Genomic DNA, 17,618 nt, shown 5'->3' with positions numbered 1-17,618 from the left:
CTGCAACCTATGTATTTCAAGACAGGCCAACCTTTCATTTCTGTGGGCACTTTCATGGAAAGTTCCCATTGCAAGCTTTTTTTAAGAATATATTTACATAGTGAAGTTGGAGTAATGTGTGCTGCGACAATTTTAATATGCATATATTAGACGGGTATAAACATTTGAGTACCTAGTAAGCATATAGGTACTCAAGCTTATTTATGGGGTGACTCAAGATAAGAAACAAACCTATTGCAAACACTGAATAAAAGTGATCCTAGAAGCTGATGAGTGGAGGAAGAAGAAGCTGTCAAGGCGTCAACAATGAGGCAGTCGGAGCCAATGTACTTACAATCAAAGAGAGCCAACTGCATTGTTGTGGTGCCAAGTCCCCGCTGTGGTGTTTGATATATGATAGAGTTCTTTGTCTTCCACAATGGTGGTCCTCTAAAACCTATTCTGCACACTCCACAATTAGTGTTCAGACAAACATAATTCATCACACACTATCACCTTTGATTCTTGGAGCTTGAACCTTGGGCTCAAGCAGCCTAGATCATTATTACCTACACGGCCTACTAGTGCCTTGGGATCCCCTGTTGTCAATGCTGTTGTGAGCAATGCAATTCAAAACTCTAACAAACCTTACATAAGTTGCAAATCATGCCCAATGCAAACTGTAATCTGTGGCGGGAATTTCAAAGCCAAACTTGATGCTTTTGCGTGAGGTCTTACAGTTGTTTTCAAAACAATAGTCTCAATTTCACTTTTGTGGAATAGAAATCTGTGTTTATCCTTGGAGCTCAAGTTTGTTCACTAATCTCCTGCTGTCTCCTGCGACCAACATAGCTCGTCAGCCAGTATTTATAGTTTTTATTATTATTATAACATTAATCCCATTTTCACTTCTGTGGCACAGAATTCTGTGTTTATGTTTGGAGCTTGAGTTTACCCCATTTAGAGGCTAAGCTCTCCACACCCAGAGTCTGGTCTCTCATATCCAAGATTATTGCCCATTGCTTCCCCATGTACTGTCTCTTGCGCCCACCATAACTTGTTGGCAAGCCCTCACTCAATTTTAGCTCTAATCACACACAGTGCCTGGCAATTGACATATTATACTTGAGTCTGTCAAGCTTCAATAAGTGCAATAGATATATGTCAGAAGTTTCATAAGTATTCATTGGCAGATACTGCAGTACATGGACAAGTCCATCAAATGCTAGCTATTGGCACAGGGAGGTCTACTGCTAGTATGATGTGACATGATAGCAGCAACACATTTGGTTGAGTTTTTGTTGACTTGCAAAATGGCTCATCCCTGGCTCCACAGTACATCATGCTGTTGCTCAGCCTTAGCATCTGCATCACATTACTCTAAAGATAAACAACATTTTCAGATTTTACAAAAATGAGGTTGGAACTATTGTTTTAAAAACAACTGTTACTGGCAAAGGCTACTTGCATTTTCCCTAGCAACATGGACTCTCCCATGTGTTCTGAGTATATTCTGTGTCTCCCAACATTACCCATGGAGTCTATGGTAGCTTTATCCTATGATACACACAAAAAATGAGAGCACAATTCAGTGAATTGCTAGTTATTGACATTGGGAGGTGTAACACCACGATGTGACGCAACACCAACAATGTGTTCCAGAGAGGCACATGATCTTGTTCACTTGCAGGACAACTTGTCCCTGGCCCCACATCAGCATCATAGACTGTCATGCTATGTTGCTTGGCCCCGGCATCTGCACCGCATTGCTCCGAGCATAAACACAGAATCCTATTCCACAAAAGTGAGATTGGGACTATCATATTGAAAAAAAAAACAGTTAACAGATCAAACATTGTTTAAACCGAGAGCACTCATACCTGCAATAATGTATTTATCCTAATGTTTGAGAATATGGGACATAGATGTTGAAGGTACAAAATGATGCATCAGGAAAATAACAAAGTTCTACCAGCAGCAATATATGTCAACATTGCCAAGATAGCTGGTGTTGGGGCGGTTTCCCCCCAACTCTGTTGACACTTGTTGCATGCTGGTGTACTGGTGGCTGTCACAGTATGCAGCATTGCCCAATGTTGACATGTAGCACCACAGCTGAGCTGACAGGATTGGCTTATGGAGTGTGTGTGAACCTCATAGACCACTTAAAACACTCCCTGCTTGCTCACAAATGCCAATAACAGGATAAGAAAGGATCTATTGAAATTGTAGCATAGAGAATAGAGATAATAGTAGTTGAGATATATGGTAAATGACTACTTGAGCTCATCAACCAGCTTGGCAGCACTGCAAGCAAGCACATCGCAAGTCATGGAGAATGTGGTGACAGCCTGGTATTCAATACCAGCATGGTCACTAGGAGTTAACACGCAAGTTAGCACTGCACCAACACATGCAATAATGATACTCACAGGCTGTTTTGATGCATTCACATGCAAAGTTTGCCAAGGATATTGTACTGGATACCCTCAAGATATGTCTCATACACAGGCCAATAAACCATCTCCGAGAACATGATGGTACCCCTTTTACCCATGTGCCATTCATCAATGGCGCAATCAATCTGGTGTAAATGTTTAGTACAAATATTAAGATGCTAATTTGCAAGGGACTCATGGCTGCCATGACCAGTGCAAGAGCTTGCTTGGGGAACAGCCCAAGAAAGTTGGCATACCAGATGCCATCATCATTGCAATCTTGGAAGAACACATTGTTGATAACATTCTGGATGACAGGGACACAATAAATAAATCTGCAGTTCTCCCAGTCCTACATGCAATAGTCTCAGATAGGCATAGGTAGGATACATTAGTGAAGAAACATACATGATAGATCCACACATTATGATCCTTGAGTTGAGATGCATGCTCCTGGTTGTTCTCCTTGATCTGTGGCTCTGGACTGGACGTGAGATTGAATATCTTTTCAACCTGGATCTGTGCTTTTGTTTCGATCTCACCCGTACATGCCTGATGTTCTGGGAGATCTGATATACTAATGTATGAGTAATTGTACTTGTATATACAAAGCTTGACTCAGGGGTATTATTAATCTGAGGACACTTAGCTGAATGGGTACTTGAGACTCTCTCTTCTGAGGGCAATGACTTTGCCGGACGAGTCTGCTTGCAGCACACCACTGAGCTGAGTTACAAGTGCCTCAGTGTTACACTGTACCATTAGTATTACAGGCCTGCTACATTTGCCAATGGAACTGGGGCTCTTCCGGTCTGAATCTTAGTGGGAATCTGAAAGAATGGTGGATAGAATCATGTATTAGGGGTATCCTGGCATCAGCAAAGTATAAAGCAAATCCGCAAGAAAAGAACAGAAAAATAAAATAAAAGAAAGAGAGAGAAAACATCAAAGAGACACTTTATGGCTTTTTGACAGAGTCCATTCTTTACAGCCAATATGCTCTTTGTCAGATGAGTTGGAGACATCATGCATCCAGGTGATAAGAAAAATTGCCATGGGCTGGCCAGGTGAGAAGTTGTGCATGTTGCTATGGTCAATGCCATCATAGACAAAAAGTGACAAGAGCAAGATATGGGCAAGGAGGCACATAAATTGACCATGGGTGGGACAAGAGGGTAGAGGTGAGGAGTTGATTAAGAATCTGTTTTGTGAAGACAGAATCAATAAATTGAAGTTTGTGAACTGTGATGATTGGCGGTGCAGTACTTATGAGCAATTTGGGTGATATTTTGGCAGGGATGCAACAATAGAGTCCTCACTTTGGTAGATAACCTTTTCACCAGGAAAATATTTAAGAATGAGAGAGTTAATCTCATCAACATCCACATTGCGAGCAGATAAGATAGACTGCTCAGTAAAGTACTGATCTTCTTGTGGAACACCAATGTCAGAATAAATTGTGCTGGTAAGAGACTCCACAGTATTCTCAGGACATTGCAGGTGTTCAGGTATGGTAATGTATCTATTTTCATTTGTGTGATGGCCATGACCAACTTCATGCTGCCATTGAGCAAACTCTCTTTCTTCCTGCTCCTGGCCTAATCACATGTTATGGTGAAGATGGAGAACATTAGGAGCAATATAGTGCCAGAGAGGTGTACACTGCAAGCATGATCCAACAACTTGAGGCCAAGTTCCACAAGGAATAACAGAAAGCATTTATTGGAAATCACCACCAAAAACCATAGTTAAGCCTCCAAAAGGAACACAACTTAACAATTATTATGTAAAGAGTGATCCACTGCCTCAGGTCCATACTTGTGCTGCATAGGTGCTTCATCCCATATGACTACTTCATCAGCTTGGATCAAATCAGCAGCCATAGTTTGCTTGCCAATATTGTATGTAGAGTTTTCAAACAGTTGAATTAGGATTTTGAAGTGAGAGTGAACAGTGTGGCCACCAAGAAGAAGTAGAGATGCAATGCCAGATAATGCCACACAGAGAACAATCTGCCCTTCAGCACATAGAGCATAGCATATGGTGTTGCAGAGAAAGGTTTTTCCTGTACCTCCTGAACCATGCACACAAAAGTAGTGACCATACTGATTTTGGACTGAATCCACAATAGCATCAAAAACTGATTTTTGCTCCTGGTTGAGGTAAGGAATCCTTCCTGCTGCCAGTTGTTGCTGCTCCTCCTGGTCATAGTCCCTTTGTTCTGCAATGAGGTAGTTGCCTATGATAGTGTCCTAATCATGTTGAGATGCAGGCATTTCATATACTGAGATAGCCTTACCACCACTGCTTAATAGTGTTTGCTGCACTAAATAAAGATCATAGTCATACACCTGCTCCTCTGAGGGATTATTAAGCTGGCCAATTATATGAAGGCAGTGGCACAAGTATGACATCACAGATGTGTTCTCTTAATTGAGTCCACAGGTTAATACCTATGTAGGCTGGCAATCCCTCAAAATGGAGACAAATAAAGAGCGGAGTTGAGAGCCGCTTTACATTGCAGAAGCTTTTTGAAGGCACTGAATCCATTCACTGTCATCTTCCAATAGGCCAAGTAAAGTACAGGTTCACCAGAATGTTTTCTGGAGTCCTCTATTAATAGTGCGCAAGTCCTCAAAAGATGTAGCCCCTGCACCAGTAGTTAGGAGAAAGTGGAGATATGTAAAACTGCTCTCCAGAAGAGTATTATGCAAAGTACATGCATCCAATTGCCTCTTCTTATTGGCATGGAAGCCAAACTTGTTCCTTGGGATGCCATACATAGTGGATGTAAAAGGTCTAATATAAGATCTGGCAAGCTGCAGGATCAATGGCATTCCTCTTGAAGTAGGCAGTGAGAGTAGTATCACACGGACCACCCTCTTCAGCCACTGCATGCATGTCTGGTTGCTGTGCTTGGTTCCAGGTTACCAAGTGCATACCTGGAAGATGAACTTGCATGCAAACAATAGTAGGATACTCTTCATATAGGCTGAACTGGAGGATATGCCATAGACCCTCACAAAAAAACACAAAGCAGGCATTAATATAGTGTTTTATCTCATCCAATTGCTTGATCATTTCCATAGTAGTGCAATCATGTCTCTTGTACACATACTTGTAGATGTACTTGATGCACTTGATAGAAACTGTGCTCTTGCAGTTGATGTGACACTGGTATTTCCAGAGAAGATAAGGGATATATACAACTACATGGCAATTGTCCACATCAGCCCCTCATACCTTGAAAGTTCTCCCTGTGTTGCAGCAGCGAGTAGTGGCATAAGCATCAACAGTCACGGTAGTCTCCTCATGAAACTCCTTGGGGAAGTTTTTTGAACATTTCCCATAAACCATGCAAGGTGCAGTTGGATTTTAAGGATCACATGGACCATGAACCATCATAGAAGACGCCAACTCAAATAGTTCAGGCTCCTTGTCTGGATCTGAAAACTTGGAGGATTCCAAATTATCTACATCTTCTGGTGTTCTGAGTTTGTCATCAGGATGTAGAAAAACGATCAGGTACATATGAGGCAGGCCACATTTCTGAAACTCAATTGTAAAGACACATGCAATGGTATAACCTAAAACACCATTGTCAAAAATGTCTTCCAGAAGTGCCTTGGACTTGATTTTGAAAGTGTGAGTGACTAAATCAGGCCTATCCTGAGGTCCTTGTCCAGGCAGACACACATCTTTCACCTCCTGCCAATTTGGATTAGCAGTCATAGTCAAGAAAAAATCAGATCCACCAAAATAACAACAAAGTGCAACCACATCCTGGAGATTTTGAACCATGAACCTGGCACCACCAGCAAAAGAAGAGGGAAGTATAATCTTTTTTTTCCAATATTGTTGCCATCCATGCTGTCATCCTGTACCAAAGCATCCACCACAGCACAATAGACATCTGGATGTAAATCACTTTGATGATTGCGGATCCAGCTCAAACAAGATTGCTCTGATGATGCCCAAGCATCAACTCCAAACTGCTGAAAGAGATGTTGTGCATAAAATATGTGGTTTGACTCAATATGTAGAGGGCAAGTGTGAAGGTGGAATCCATAGTACTCAAGTAGAGTTACATTGTCGGAATAAGGGCATGCATGTAACTTACCATGGTGTTATTTCTCCCCTTTTCACACTGCTTGACTATCTGTTTTGCTCCACCAAAGTGTCCAGCAGTAATTCAGTAATACCATCAGTAAATTTGTTTAAGACTAAAGCTGAAAAAAAAAACTGTGGTAACAACTATAGGGTATGCATGAGTTAATCTTTAGGGATAAGGTAGCTCTATTGTTGACGAAATGTTATTATTTTTGGTCATTTCTTTTTGTGAAATCATGTATTTTTCCCATCATACTTTTGGGAGAAAAGCCAGTATACAAAATGTAGCCAACATATATAGTACTATCAATGATGGAAACACAGTATTCCAGCAGTATTCATGTAAAAGATGCTGTGATGTTTTGCAAGTCCCATGGAACTTTCTCAAATCTAGTGTAATACCAATGGGTGTGGTGAATTTCTACCATATATACCAGATTTCACAAAATAGCTATCAACACTTACAGAACACTGCAGAAGAGTTAATTGTGAGCATGAGAAATACCTGTGGTTATTCTGCAGATCTTTTTGGAGTTTTTGCGGGGATTGCATTTACAGTATGAATGAATTTGGTTTACCCAGGGGAGTCTCCAGTTTATATACTGACCTACATTACATCTTCATAAGTATTTCTGTCATACCTAGAGAACAACTGGCATACCCTGGAATATATACTTTCCTGATTAGTTTCAAGAACATTTTTGCAGTGGAAAATGTAATTGTATGTCAGCATTTCCACAACCTCTGCTATTCAGCAAGAATATCCCCTGGTAAGTCTATGTGAGGTTTAATGTAATGTATTTCCCTGCTGATGTTTCCATGGGATATTCAAAACTGCATTTTGTCTACATCAGTATGCAAGATAAACCTATGATTCATTTGCACACTGGCATTTCCATGTCTTCTATCAAAGCTGATTGCATCTCCAGTGGTATTTTAATTGCTGTTCTGGAAGACCACATTTATACATGGTATTTCTGCAACCACTGGCATAACTACATAATGCTTCCAGGAGTATTTCTATGGCTGACCTGGGAAATGTTTCACATGCACTGGCATTTCCACACCCTTCTCCTGGAACCAACCATATTTCCAGTGGTACTTCAGCCACAACAGTAGAAACTCCAGCCTGTTCCCTAGCATTTCCAAAGTTGGTGTTAAACCAAGTTATATTTCCACTGGTATTTCAGATGCATTTCCAAGACATGGAATACATCCACTGGTATATCCATCCCATTGATTTAAGCATGTGGTGTCTCCACTGCCAATTCAATTGCTATTCCAAACCCCACAATTTATACACTGGTATTAGTTATGCTTCCTGTAGTATTTCTATAGTACACCTGGAATATCCTCTACTACACTGACATTTCCACAAATCTCTGTGAGTCCCAACTGAATTTCCAGTGGTACTTCAATCAAAACTGCGGAAAACTTAATATGCTTCCTAGCATTTCCATGGGTATTTCAGCTGCTACCAAAAAAAAGATAATGTCTACACTGGCATTTCCATGGTCTCTGCTTAACCAAGTTGTATTTCCAACAGTAGTTAATGCCATACCCACGGTAAAGTCCATTTGAACCTTGGAATTTCCGCAAGAAATGCTCAGCATCAATATCTTTGCCATGGTGCTAAAATCATAACACCCAAAATGAATAATGCCTACGTGGATGTTTCCTTACTTTATAGTGGATAGAATAGTTGATAGCATGGCATTTCCACATTGGATGCCAAAGTGGTTTACATTGCAGTGGACAATTCCGTGGCAGAGAATATAGAATTGGACATGTGGGCTGTGGAACCACCACATCACCATTAGAGCAAGTGATCCCATGGAAGTGTTTCTGTAGTATACTCTGCCATAAGTTGTATTCCCACAGGTATGACCAAAAGAAGTGGCTAAGTGCCATTGGAAAGCCAAGGTTATTTCAGAAAATACTCCATAGATTACATTTCAACAATGGAAATACAGGAGGAATTACCCCAACATTACTATTGCTATGGTGGATGACACTGTGCTCCTATGGCATTGCTATGGTCAACTAATGAGGTAGTCAAGAGACTGGTATGGAAATTTTGTTGCATGTAATGTAAGGGTGTAAATGCTACCATGGAGTTATATGCCTCTGCCAGATGTTCCAGGGCTGTCAGGATAGAAACATGGTTGCTTCCGCAGATTTTACCATTCATGCAGTTAAGATTTCTACACAGGTATTTATATGACTGTAGAATTTACCCTACCATGCATGGTATTTCTGCCTCATTATAAGTTACATGAACATTTCCGTTGGCACACATGTGGGGCTACATAACAAATTCCACTGGTAATATATTGTATGATGAGGACCCCAGACACCCAGAAGTTTCTGGGCAGTGTGTACATGGCTGGTATAGCATGTTTGGACTGTTGGAAATATATGTGTGTCCTTCCATAAGTAGAGGAATGATACCCAGAGTACAAGGTAATACCGACATAAAAAATCTAAGAGAGTCCACCTCACGACCAGAAGTAGAGTCTCTTAGACCCTTTTTTGGGGGCGCCTGAAGTGCTTTGCATTATGTTGCTCCTTTTTCCAACTGGACAGCTGAGATGGAACCCTGACATTGGTTACAATGGTGAAAATGTGCAAGAAGCTAACTGCCAGAAGTGTAAGTCCATTTCTACAAATTTTAATTAGTATATATAATATCTTCCACTGGTAATACAGGACTACAGGAGTTTTCCATGGAAAAACATGGGGAGAGGAGAGCAGGGATGAGGAGCTAGGCCAGGGCTGGCCAGTGGATGTGGTTGAGGGCCTGGCATATTTTGCCATTGCCAATGCATCCGTACAGCTAGTGGAACATAGTTACTGTTGTAAAGTGATGCACACAAGGCACCGTCACATGATTACATCACAGGATCCATCTAACTACGTAGTACATCAGCCACTGTTTGTACTCAATACCCATAGTTTATTCCTGTACGTTAGACCTACTAGTCATTGTCCCGATGACTTAATTCACTTGTTTTATCATGCTTTCTTCCCTCCACTCACTCTCCTTCAAAAGTTACACATTGGGTTGTGTCTATTCAGTTTCTAGGGTTTTCCAACATTCCATTGATAAAGTTACCATCCTCTTGGACAAAAATTGAGCCAATGGTAGTAACACTAATCACCAGAATTTTGATTTGAAAACTAGCAGCTAGTATGTTGATGAAAATACAAAAATCATCAACATCTAATCAATACAATCCCACTCGTAGAGAATGGGATCGTAGATGCTATTAGTCTGCTTATATCCAACTAACAAGCTGTTATATATAACAGCCGTAGTACTACAAAATATGTGATTAGGATGGGTTCTGCTGCGTGGCAAGTAAAAACACAATCTGCAATTTGAACTTGCACCTTCACAAAAGTTGTGTTAGTCTCCTGATGTTAGACCTTGTGCAGGGCACAACTGGTCAAATTTTTGGTAAGTCCATTGTAAAAATGTTATAATTGTGAATCTGAACGCAATTATCATAGCATCATGGTAAAGGGGGCAAGTTGTCATTGAAGTTCAGCAACAGGTCTCACACCACGGAAATCTCCATAAGCCAATTGTAAGCCAGTCTTGAATAGATATGCACATCTCAAAAGGCAATAACTCACAGTGATGGCTCAACAACTGGGCCTTCACCCATGTTGCTCTGAGGGTAATGCTCACTGGAGGATGTTCCAAGTGGAAACGACTTGTCATTGCAAACTTGTGATCAAAGCCCAAATTTTTATACATACACACTAACAGCCAGTTAGCTGCTGGTGTATAAAAGAACACACGTGAGGTGATGTAGTCGCGTGCAAAGGCGCTAGCACACACCTTATAAGGAAGTTGATTTATCTACTTCATTGGTAGTAACTGGTGATAGAAATGCCTTTGTATACACCATCACTCTCTAGCTGCTAGTTTTTGAATTGAAATTCCGGTGAATGATCTAGCTAGTCAGAATGGCTAAGTCTGAAATACACTATGTTTGAACTGTAGCTACAACTAGATAGAAGAGTTCTTTGTGCATAGAGTCCATGTATATGATTAGTCTGTGTACATGTAAGTGGCCATGATCCTTACACATGGTTATAGTCTCATGTCTCATCTATTTACAATGGCAATTGACCTGCAATATTAGTATTGCTACTATTGTAAGTGTCACACTTATCACAGTATATGAAAAGAGCAATGCTCTTTTGCTCCTGTAGATCAACTTGAACCTGAACATCAGCCAGCTGACTTTGAGATGTGGGTGTTGACTCCATGTCCACACTGTACACCCTGCAGCAGTGAGTATATCAGATAATTGAGGTGAAGAAATTATAAGTATGGGTGAGCAATTCATTACAGGTGACTGATTGGACAAGACAATGCTAGGTTAGACAATGATACACTCACATTACAATACACTGTGAATGAACTGAAGAATCACCTAAGTATATGAAGCAAGTAATGTGACAATACACTGACTACATAGATTAAGAAGTAACAGTCATATAAACTTACCAAATTATGTGAACTCAAACTCAACTTAAACTTAAAATCAGGTTATGGAGAGTGGGGAGTGGAATGATATTGGAGTGCACTACCTAGACTCATTGTATATACAGGCAATGCTTTCATACATACATGCTAAAGACAAAGATAAAAGAAACAAATTAAAAAATGCTCAGTAGTCATCTAAGATAATAGAATACAGTCAATAAACTGAGGAAAGAAGAACGAAAGAATGAAAGACTTACCATCCTGCTCTTCCTCTAAGTTGGAATGGGACATCTGGTCCCAAGCATACTTGAATTGATTATGACGACTACAAGACATGTTAGACACAGAGGAACAAAAGCAAGTAAACCACTCACAGGTTCGACAATCTAGCCTGCCATTCCACAGCCTGGTGACTTGACTCAGCAACAAGTCCATCCTGGCTGTACCTCAAAGCCTGCATCTCACGAGGACAAAAAACAGGGGGGAGGAAGACAGGGGGAGGACGAGCCGAGGGACCAGGCTCCGAGCAAACAGAGCAAGTAGCTGATGGCGCACAAACAGAAGGAGCTTGCGAAGGACAAGTCTGCAAGTTCACTGGAGGTGGGAGAACTGCTTTGGCCTGAACTCGAAGCTGGGAGGGGTGGAATTCACCACAAGAAAGGTGGGGAGCCCCATGCTTGTTGCTACCCAAGGCAACACGGGTAGCTGCTATAATGCACACATTATTAGTATCAAGTAAAGTCAAATGAATGACAGAGAGACTTACACTTCTTTGAAGGTGGGAGCAGTGGCATTTCTTATAAAAGGATCAGCAAAATTAAAACAAAACAAGATAACAAGATTGACATACCCTCAGGCTCCGACGTAGGGACATAATCCTCATCCTCATTTAAGAGGAGAGTGTCAGGGATGATAGGGTTGACAGCAGCAGGGCTGTTGGCTGGGATACACTGCCTGATGTTGACAACACCTGTGTAAAAGGTCAGTAAGTAACAACAAATAAGATAAGAAGAAGGGATGAACTCACCACCTTCACGCCGGACCCAAAGTAAGACAGTCTTGTCAACAGCAATCACTGAGGGGAGCCAACAAGGCAACCTCGCAGTGTCCCAAATCCTAGCATATTCTTTAAGAACAGAAGAATATTAGTATAAGGCTAACAAAAGGTAGTAAAGCAGAAGACTTACCCTTTGGCCAAGGTCAAAACTCAACTGCAGGTGCAGCCAAATCACCCTGGTAGTCATGTGCATCTGGGTTTTTGCCCACGCGGTCCGGGGCACTGGGCTGCTTGTATGGCTCCACGGGGGACAAGGCAGTGAGGCAGTCGGGCTCATTCTGCTGGAGCCACAGGTAGCACAAGACCCAGAGCGCCTCATGTCAAAGTTCATTGAGGTTGAAGTTGTCAGCACCAAGGGGGCGCTCAGAGATTGTCATAGGCCAGTTATAGATGCATATCTTGTTCTTGATGAAGCTCTTCACAATGAGCTTGTAGGTCATTTGAGAACCAGTATAGCCAGCTGCTTCTGATAGGAGTGTTAGTGATAAAGAACTAATCAGCTGCAAAAAAAACTTACTGTACTTGGCATAAAACATGCCTGTGGCAACAGAATGAAGCTGGTCATGAGGGTTGGCTGGCCTTTCGTCTTCAGCCTGGGCAACCTTCACAAAGGGTTTGGGCAACTCGACCTGCATAGCAGCCTCAAACATCTTTGAACTAAGGCAAGGTATAAGTAATATAAACAAGAGAACAAACTTGAGACTTACTAGAGCATGGAGGCGGCTCATTTGGCAATGCCAGCCATGTTGATGTTTTTCTCCTTCAGGACGGCGAGCAAGGTTTCATCACCAGTAAACCAACCAGTCGCAGAGCCTTGGCTAGGGTCAAGGGACTTGTTGATGCAGAGCCCAACGACCTCAACCTGGTCCATAGTCAATGCCCTGAAAGCCTATTGCTGTGTTAGTGACTTCACAAAAAGAATTGGTGGCCTAGTGAGGACTTACCTCGCCTGCAAAGTAGTCGAGGTTGTCCTGGAGCACAGCACTGGTCTTGCCTGCAGATTTGACATTGACCTTGCTGTACTTAGCCCAGGTTGCTTTGATCTCCTTGATACGAGCGTTAGCAACTTTCCCGCGCCTGTCAGAGACAGAGGCGCCAGGGTCAGAGTCAGCCATCATCTTCTTGTAGAAGTCGCGGACTTTCTCGGTACGTTCAGGATCACCTAGAACATATTAGTAAAAAGCTTGTGTAATGATAAAGCAAAGTACTCACCGGCAAACATGGAATTCACCTTGGCCCAATGATTCGTCATATTGTAGAGACTTGTATGACGAGTGCCACGGATAGCAACTTGCATGATCTTGAGGAGGGAGTTTGCTGACTTGCCAGTGTCGGCGACAAGACCTTCAAGGATGGCTCTGACCCTTGACACCACCCTTGGCCACCTTGGCCTGCTGCTCAAAGGTGAGTGGGCCCTTCTTCTTCAATGGCTTGGCTTCAGATGCCTTGCCCTTACCCTTGTCCGTGGACTTGGGCTTGTCGTTAGCCTTGGCCTTGCCTTTGGTCTTGCTCTTGGGAGCAGGCTCTTCGTTGTCATTGTCATTGTCACTCTTGTTAGTATCGGTGTCTACCATATGTAAGTAAACAACAATGAACATGAATTATAACAAAGAAATGAACGTACCATTGGCTTGTTCCTTTTCCCAATCATCATCAAAAACAGTGCCGGCATTGTCCTCAGACTGCGCAGCCTCCTCCTCGTCTTCATCAACGTCCTCGACATAGGCTACAATGACATCAGATAGACCTCAAAAACAAGATGTGAAAACATACCCTTGTACTTGCCCTTGCCATTCTTTTTGGCCCATGCAGTGAGCTTGATGGAGAACTCTTCCTCGTCATTGTCATCATTGTCATCAACTTCATCTAATTCTACGGAAAATAGACTGTTAGATACACACAGACCATATTACCAAGCAAATACTTACCAGGCGAGCAAGCTCTGGCCTTAACGTTCCTAGGCTGAGGGGGCGGGGAGGCTTCTCATCTTCATCATCGGAAAGCGCAGAGGTGCAGGTGGAGGCAATGGGTGACGAAGGGGGGAGGGAGGATAAACAAAACATGTCAGGCTTGGGGAACCATCAATACATGGTGTAAAAAAAATCAGAAAAATTGGTTACAAACATCCACAATGTCCTTGTCCTTGTCCTTGCCTCTAGCGTCGACATCCATGTCATCAGAGCCATTGTCCTGTAATATACATGGTTAATGATAGCCAATGTCGAATTACAGTGAAATTACTTCAGCTAGCGCAACCATGTCATCATTGTTATCATCATCGCGTGTGTTCTTGCGGCTATAAAGCAATTCAGAAGAATGAAGTGCAAATAAGACATGAGCACTTACGGTCTGCCACGATGTTTGGGCGTAGCATGTTCCTTCACGGTTGCCTTCTTGCTGGCAGCAGTCGCAGTGACTTTGCGAGCCTGAGAGCCTTTGGCCTGCTTGCGAGGAGCGGCGGGCAGGGCTTTGTCGGGACCACGGCGAGCGGCAGTAGTGGTGGGGGTGTCGGCCTTGGCAGCAGCTTTGCTGGTGCATTGAGTGGAGACCATGATGGACAGCGAGCGACTCAAAGTCAATCTCTTGAAGTAGCTGGTGACACGGAGTCAGGCCAGCAATTGGGATAGACACAGAGTCTGCTCCCGGAGCGGTTAAGAGCGAGGAACGAGCGGAGAGAGATATAGGAAGCCAAGGTGCAATGGGGGGATGGAGGTGGAGGCCCATCTTTTATATCTGTAGGGAGCCGCTGTTAGGTAAAAACAAACATATCCCCGGAAAAGAAGGTTTGCACGTACCTTATGCCATTTGGTAATGTGACAATCGAACATTGTGAGAAATGGGATAGGGGGTGGCTGCCTAGAGAACTGGACGTAAGAAAACATACAAGCACCCACGGTGAGGGCACATACCATACAGTGCCGCCCGTGTTGCAGGTATCCGATGATCGGGTATTGGTCTGTTCTGAGATAAGGGAGAAGAAGTCATTCAATGCACACCAGGGTAGACTATATTACGTACTGAACAACATCTGCAGCTGCACGCGCCGGGCACCCTTTCCACCCAATGGCGGCAGCCTGAGCAAAAGAGTCAAGATATGCATCCATTTGTCTAAGCAGGTGGGTGATACAGGTATCCTTGGCGGAATCAATGAGCTTTATGTAGGTCTCTTCATTGTCTGCCTTGAGAGCCTTGAGATGCTCCCTGGTACCCTTCACCGGCTTAGGTGCATTAAGGTGCATCAAGGCGCTCACCAAGAACAACTATGCATCCTGGTGGAACAAGGGGATGAGCAATTGACAGTTGCGATGGTACCGACGTACTGGGCGGTAGGATTAGAGGCAGCCATGGACAACGGAAGCATGAAGGCCCTCACCAGGAACACCGGCCGGACTGGGGATTGGGCAAAGTTCAGCAGGGACCAAAGCTCAGGAAGGTTGTTTTGCAGTGGGGTACCAGTGAGAATGAGACAATAACGGGAGTGGTAGTATTGTGTGAGGGTCTGAGACAATTTGCTCTGTGTGTTCTTCATGCGATGACCCTCATCTACATACCATTAGCGGAGGAATCCATTAAAAATGCTGTAGACGTACCAACAATCTGGGATCCAGACGGGGATACTGGCGGCGTAGAGGTCCTCGGCGTCGAAGGGCTCTGTCAAGAGGCAGCCCATGTACACGGACGAGGCACGAATGATACCATCTTCCTTCTTGAGGTCTTTGATCTTGATCCAGTCGCGGCCCGCCAGGCAGGGGAACGACAAAGTACGACTAGCCAGGTGGACCAGGAGGGAGATATATTGTGCTCGAGTTCCCATTGTAGGAAGACTGCGCATATCCTGCTGGCGTCGAGTTGCCTCTTGCAGGCAGGCCTCCTCTTGGAAGTAGAACACATTCTTCAGTGGACAAGGGAACAATGACAAGGTAGGGGCACTGCCCCTCCTCTCCTCTCTTTTGTGTCCATCCTCTCCCTGATCGTTATTATGGGCTGGATCTCGACAGCAACATGGCTAACTCTGTACATGCGTATCTATCGGACAAATTAACTTTATACCCTGTTGCTTCATACCTCAGGGCTGCACTGCCTCTTCACCCCAATGGAGGTCACGAGCGCAATGGTCTGTATGGTTTTACCGGGGCCCTCACCAGGGGCAGCTATGTGTCCAGCAGGACAGGGGATTGGGTGGCTGATGACAAAGTTCAGCAGGAACCAAAGCTCGGGGAGGTTGTTTTGTAGTGGAGTGCTGGTGAGAATGAAATGGTAATGTGAATGATAGTATTGTGTAAGAGTCTGAGACAGCTTGCTCTGCATATTCTTCATGCGGTGGCCCTCATCTACATCCCATTAGCAGAAGCATCTGCTAGAAACACTGTACATACCAATGATCATGTGGACCCATTTCATCTTGCTGAGAATGGGACGATCCTTGATAATGTACTCATATGTTGTCAGGAGTACTTGAAATTGGCCCATGCAGAGGTTGCCCTGTTGGCCATTTTGGGGGTCTGGATATGCCAGCAACAACAGTTAGTTGTGTCATGAGGAAGTGCCCGCCGCCGTGTAGGGCCACCCTTGTACGAGATCATATTGACATCCATGGCCTACTCAGGGAGTCCAGGAGGACTGCCATGGTGGGGGACCTTGTCGACTATGGCAGAACAGGGGGCTGGGTGATCGATGATGGTGATGATATGCCGATGGATTGGGGCAGTAAGGATGGTGGTAGGGAGGCGTAATGTGAAGATTGCTCCTGAATTGGGTCAAAATATCAGTCGCGTCCTCCGCAAGAGAAACCATATAGAACTCACATAGGACCTTTCCTATGGGAGAAGATTCTTGACAGTCTGCGGGGACATGGGCGAACTGGGGATACTGCTGAGGGCCCTGGAAGGAGATTTTCTGTGCCTGGAATGTGAAGGCTAGGGTCCTGAATTCGGCCGAAATATCAGTCGCGTCCTCCGCAAAAGACATCATACAAGACTAACATCGATGGCAAGCTAGAGCCTCTCCTATGGGAGATTCTTGACGGTCTGAGGGACATGGGCCCAATAGGGATATTGTTGGGAGTCCTGGAGGGAGATGTTCTGAGGCTGGAATGAGTCAGCCATGCTCCCAACTGCCCACTGCGCCAATTGGAGCAAGATGTTGTGGTACTTGTTGCCGCATTAAGTAACCGGAATGGGTGGCCCCTATCTTGGACCACCCGGACACTAAACATACTTACAACTAGATAGAGGCATTTGATGCTCATAAAAAGTGATATGGGCAATCTAATCACTGTGAATAAACCTGAATCAAAAGATGAGCAGAAAAGAATCAGAGGAAACTTACCAATTACTGCAATGATGTTGAGTACTATGGATATGAGGCACATAACTTGCATTTCAGCTTGAATAGATTTGTGAGGGGAAACTGTATCATTCAATTACATAGGATATATCCTGTGGTTGTTCATAATATGCTTGTAAGGTGGTAATTTATCAGAAGCTATCTCTAATAAAATTATAAGCATAGAGGATTATAGTATGTGCTTCAA

The 17,618-nt window shown here is 43.5% G+C and overlaps 4 protein-coding genes across 4 annotated transcripts; all 4 read right to left on the bottom strand.

Moving 5' to 3' along the window:
- Positions 1–2,255: 2,255 nt before the first annotated feature.
- CONPUDRAFT_73871 (uncharacterized protein) lies at positions 2,256–3,179 on the bottom strand (the record flags this gene model as incomplete). The annotated part of the gene is made up of 5 exons (XM_007770952.1): positions 2,256–2,355; positions 2,433–2,563; positions 2,629–2,769; positions 2,826–2,986; positions 3,137–3,179. 5 exons carry the CDS (start codon positions 3,177–3,179, stop codon positions 2,256–2,258), a joined length of 576 nt encoding a protein of 191 aa, XP_007769142.1.
- A 1,082-nt stretch (positions 3,180–4,261) lies between these two features.
- CONPUDRAFT_30488 (uncharacterized protein) lies at positions 4,262–4,654 on the bottom strand (the record flags this gene model as incomplete). The annotated part of the gene is made up of 1 exon (XM_007770774.1): positions 4,262–4,654. A coding segment is annotated over one exon (393 nt), but the record flags the coding sequence as incomplete, so codon positions are not given.
- Positions 4,655–9,601: 4,947 nt separating this feature from the next.
- CONPUDRAFT_73870 (uncharacterized protein) lies at positions 9,602–15,185 on the bottom strand (the record flags this gene model as incomplete). The annotated part of the gene is given in 27 exon segments (XM_007770951.1): positions 9,602–9,714; positions 9,957–10,021; positions 10,167–10,260; positions 10,784–10,824; positions 10,942–10,975; positions 11,173–11,175; positions 11,286–11,353; positions 11,403–11,736; positions 11,795–11,824; positions 11,879–11,998; positions 12,056–12,154; positions 12,438–12,551; positions 12,603–12,735; positions 12,793–12,845; positions 12,887–12,974; positions 13,030–13,247; positions 13,298–13,429; positions 13,449–13,652; positions 13,710–13,811; positions 13,859–13,957; positions 14,010–14,154; positions 14,210–14,275; positions 14,327–14,381; positions 14,432–14,677; positions 14,881–14,949; positions 14,995–15,046; positions 15,104–15,185. The coding sequence occupies 27 exon segments, from the start codon at positions 15,183–15,185 to the stop codon at positions 9,602–9,604; spliced, it is 2,859 nt and encodes a 952-aa protein (XP_007769141.1).
- Positions 15,186–15,488: 303 nt separating this feature from the next.
- Positions 15,489–16,552, bottom strand: CONPUDRAFT_19934 (uncharacterized protein; the record flags this gene model as incomplete). The annotated part of the gene is made up of 2 exons (XM_007770760.1): positions 15,489–15,628; positions 16,462–16,552. Coding segments are annotated over 2 exons (231 nt in total), but the record flags the coding sequence as incomplete, so codon positions are not given.
- Between the last annotated feature and the right edge of the window lie 1,066 nt (positions 16,553–17,618).

This window comes from Coniophora puteana (genome assembly GCF_000271625.1).
Source record: "Coniophora puteana RWD-64-598 SS2 unplaced genomic scaffold CONPUscaffold_7, whole genome shotgun sequence".
NCBI lineage: Eukaryota > Fungi > Basidiomycota > Agaricomycetes > Boletales > Coniophoraceae > Coniophora > Coniophora puteana.
The sequence above is the reverse complement of the archived record's forward strand: the minus strand, read 5'-3'. Positions and strand labels throughout refer to the sequence as shown.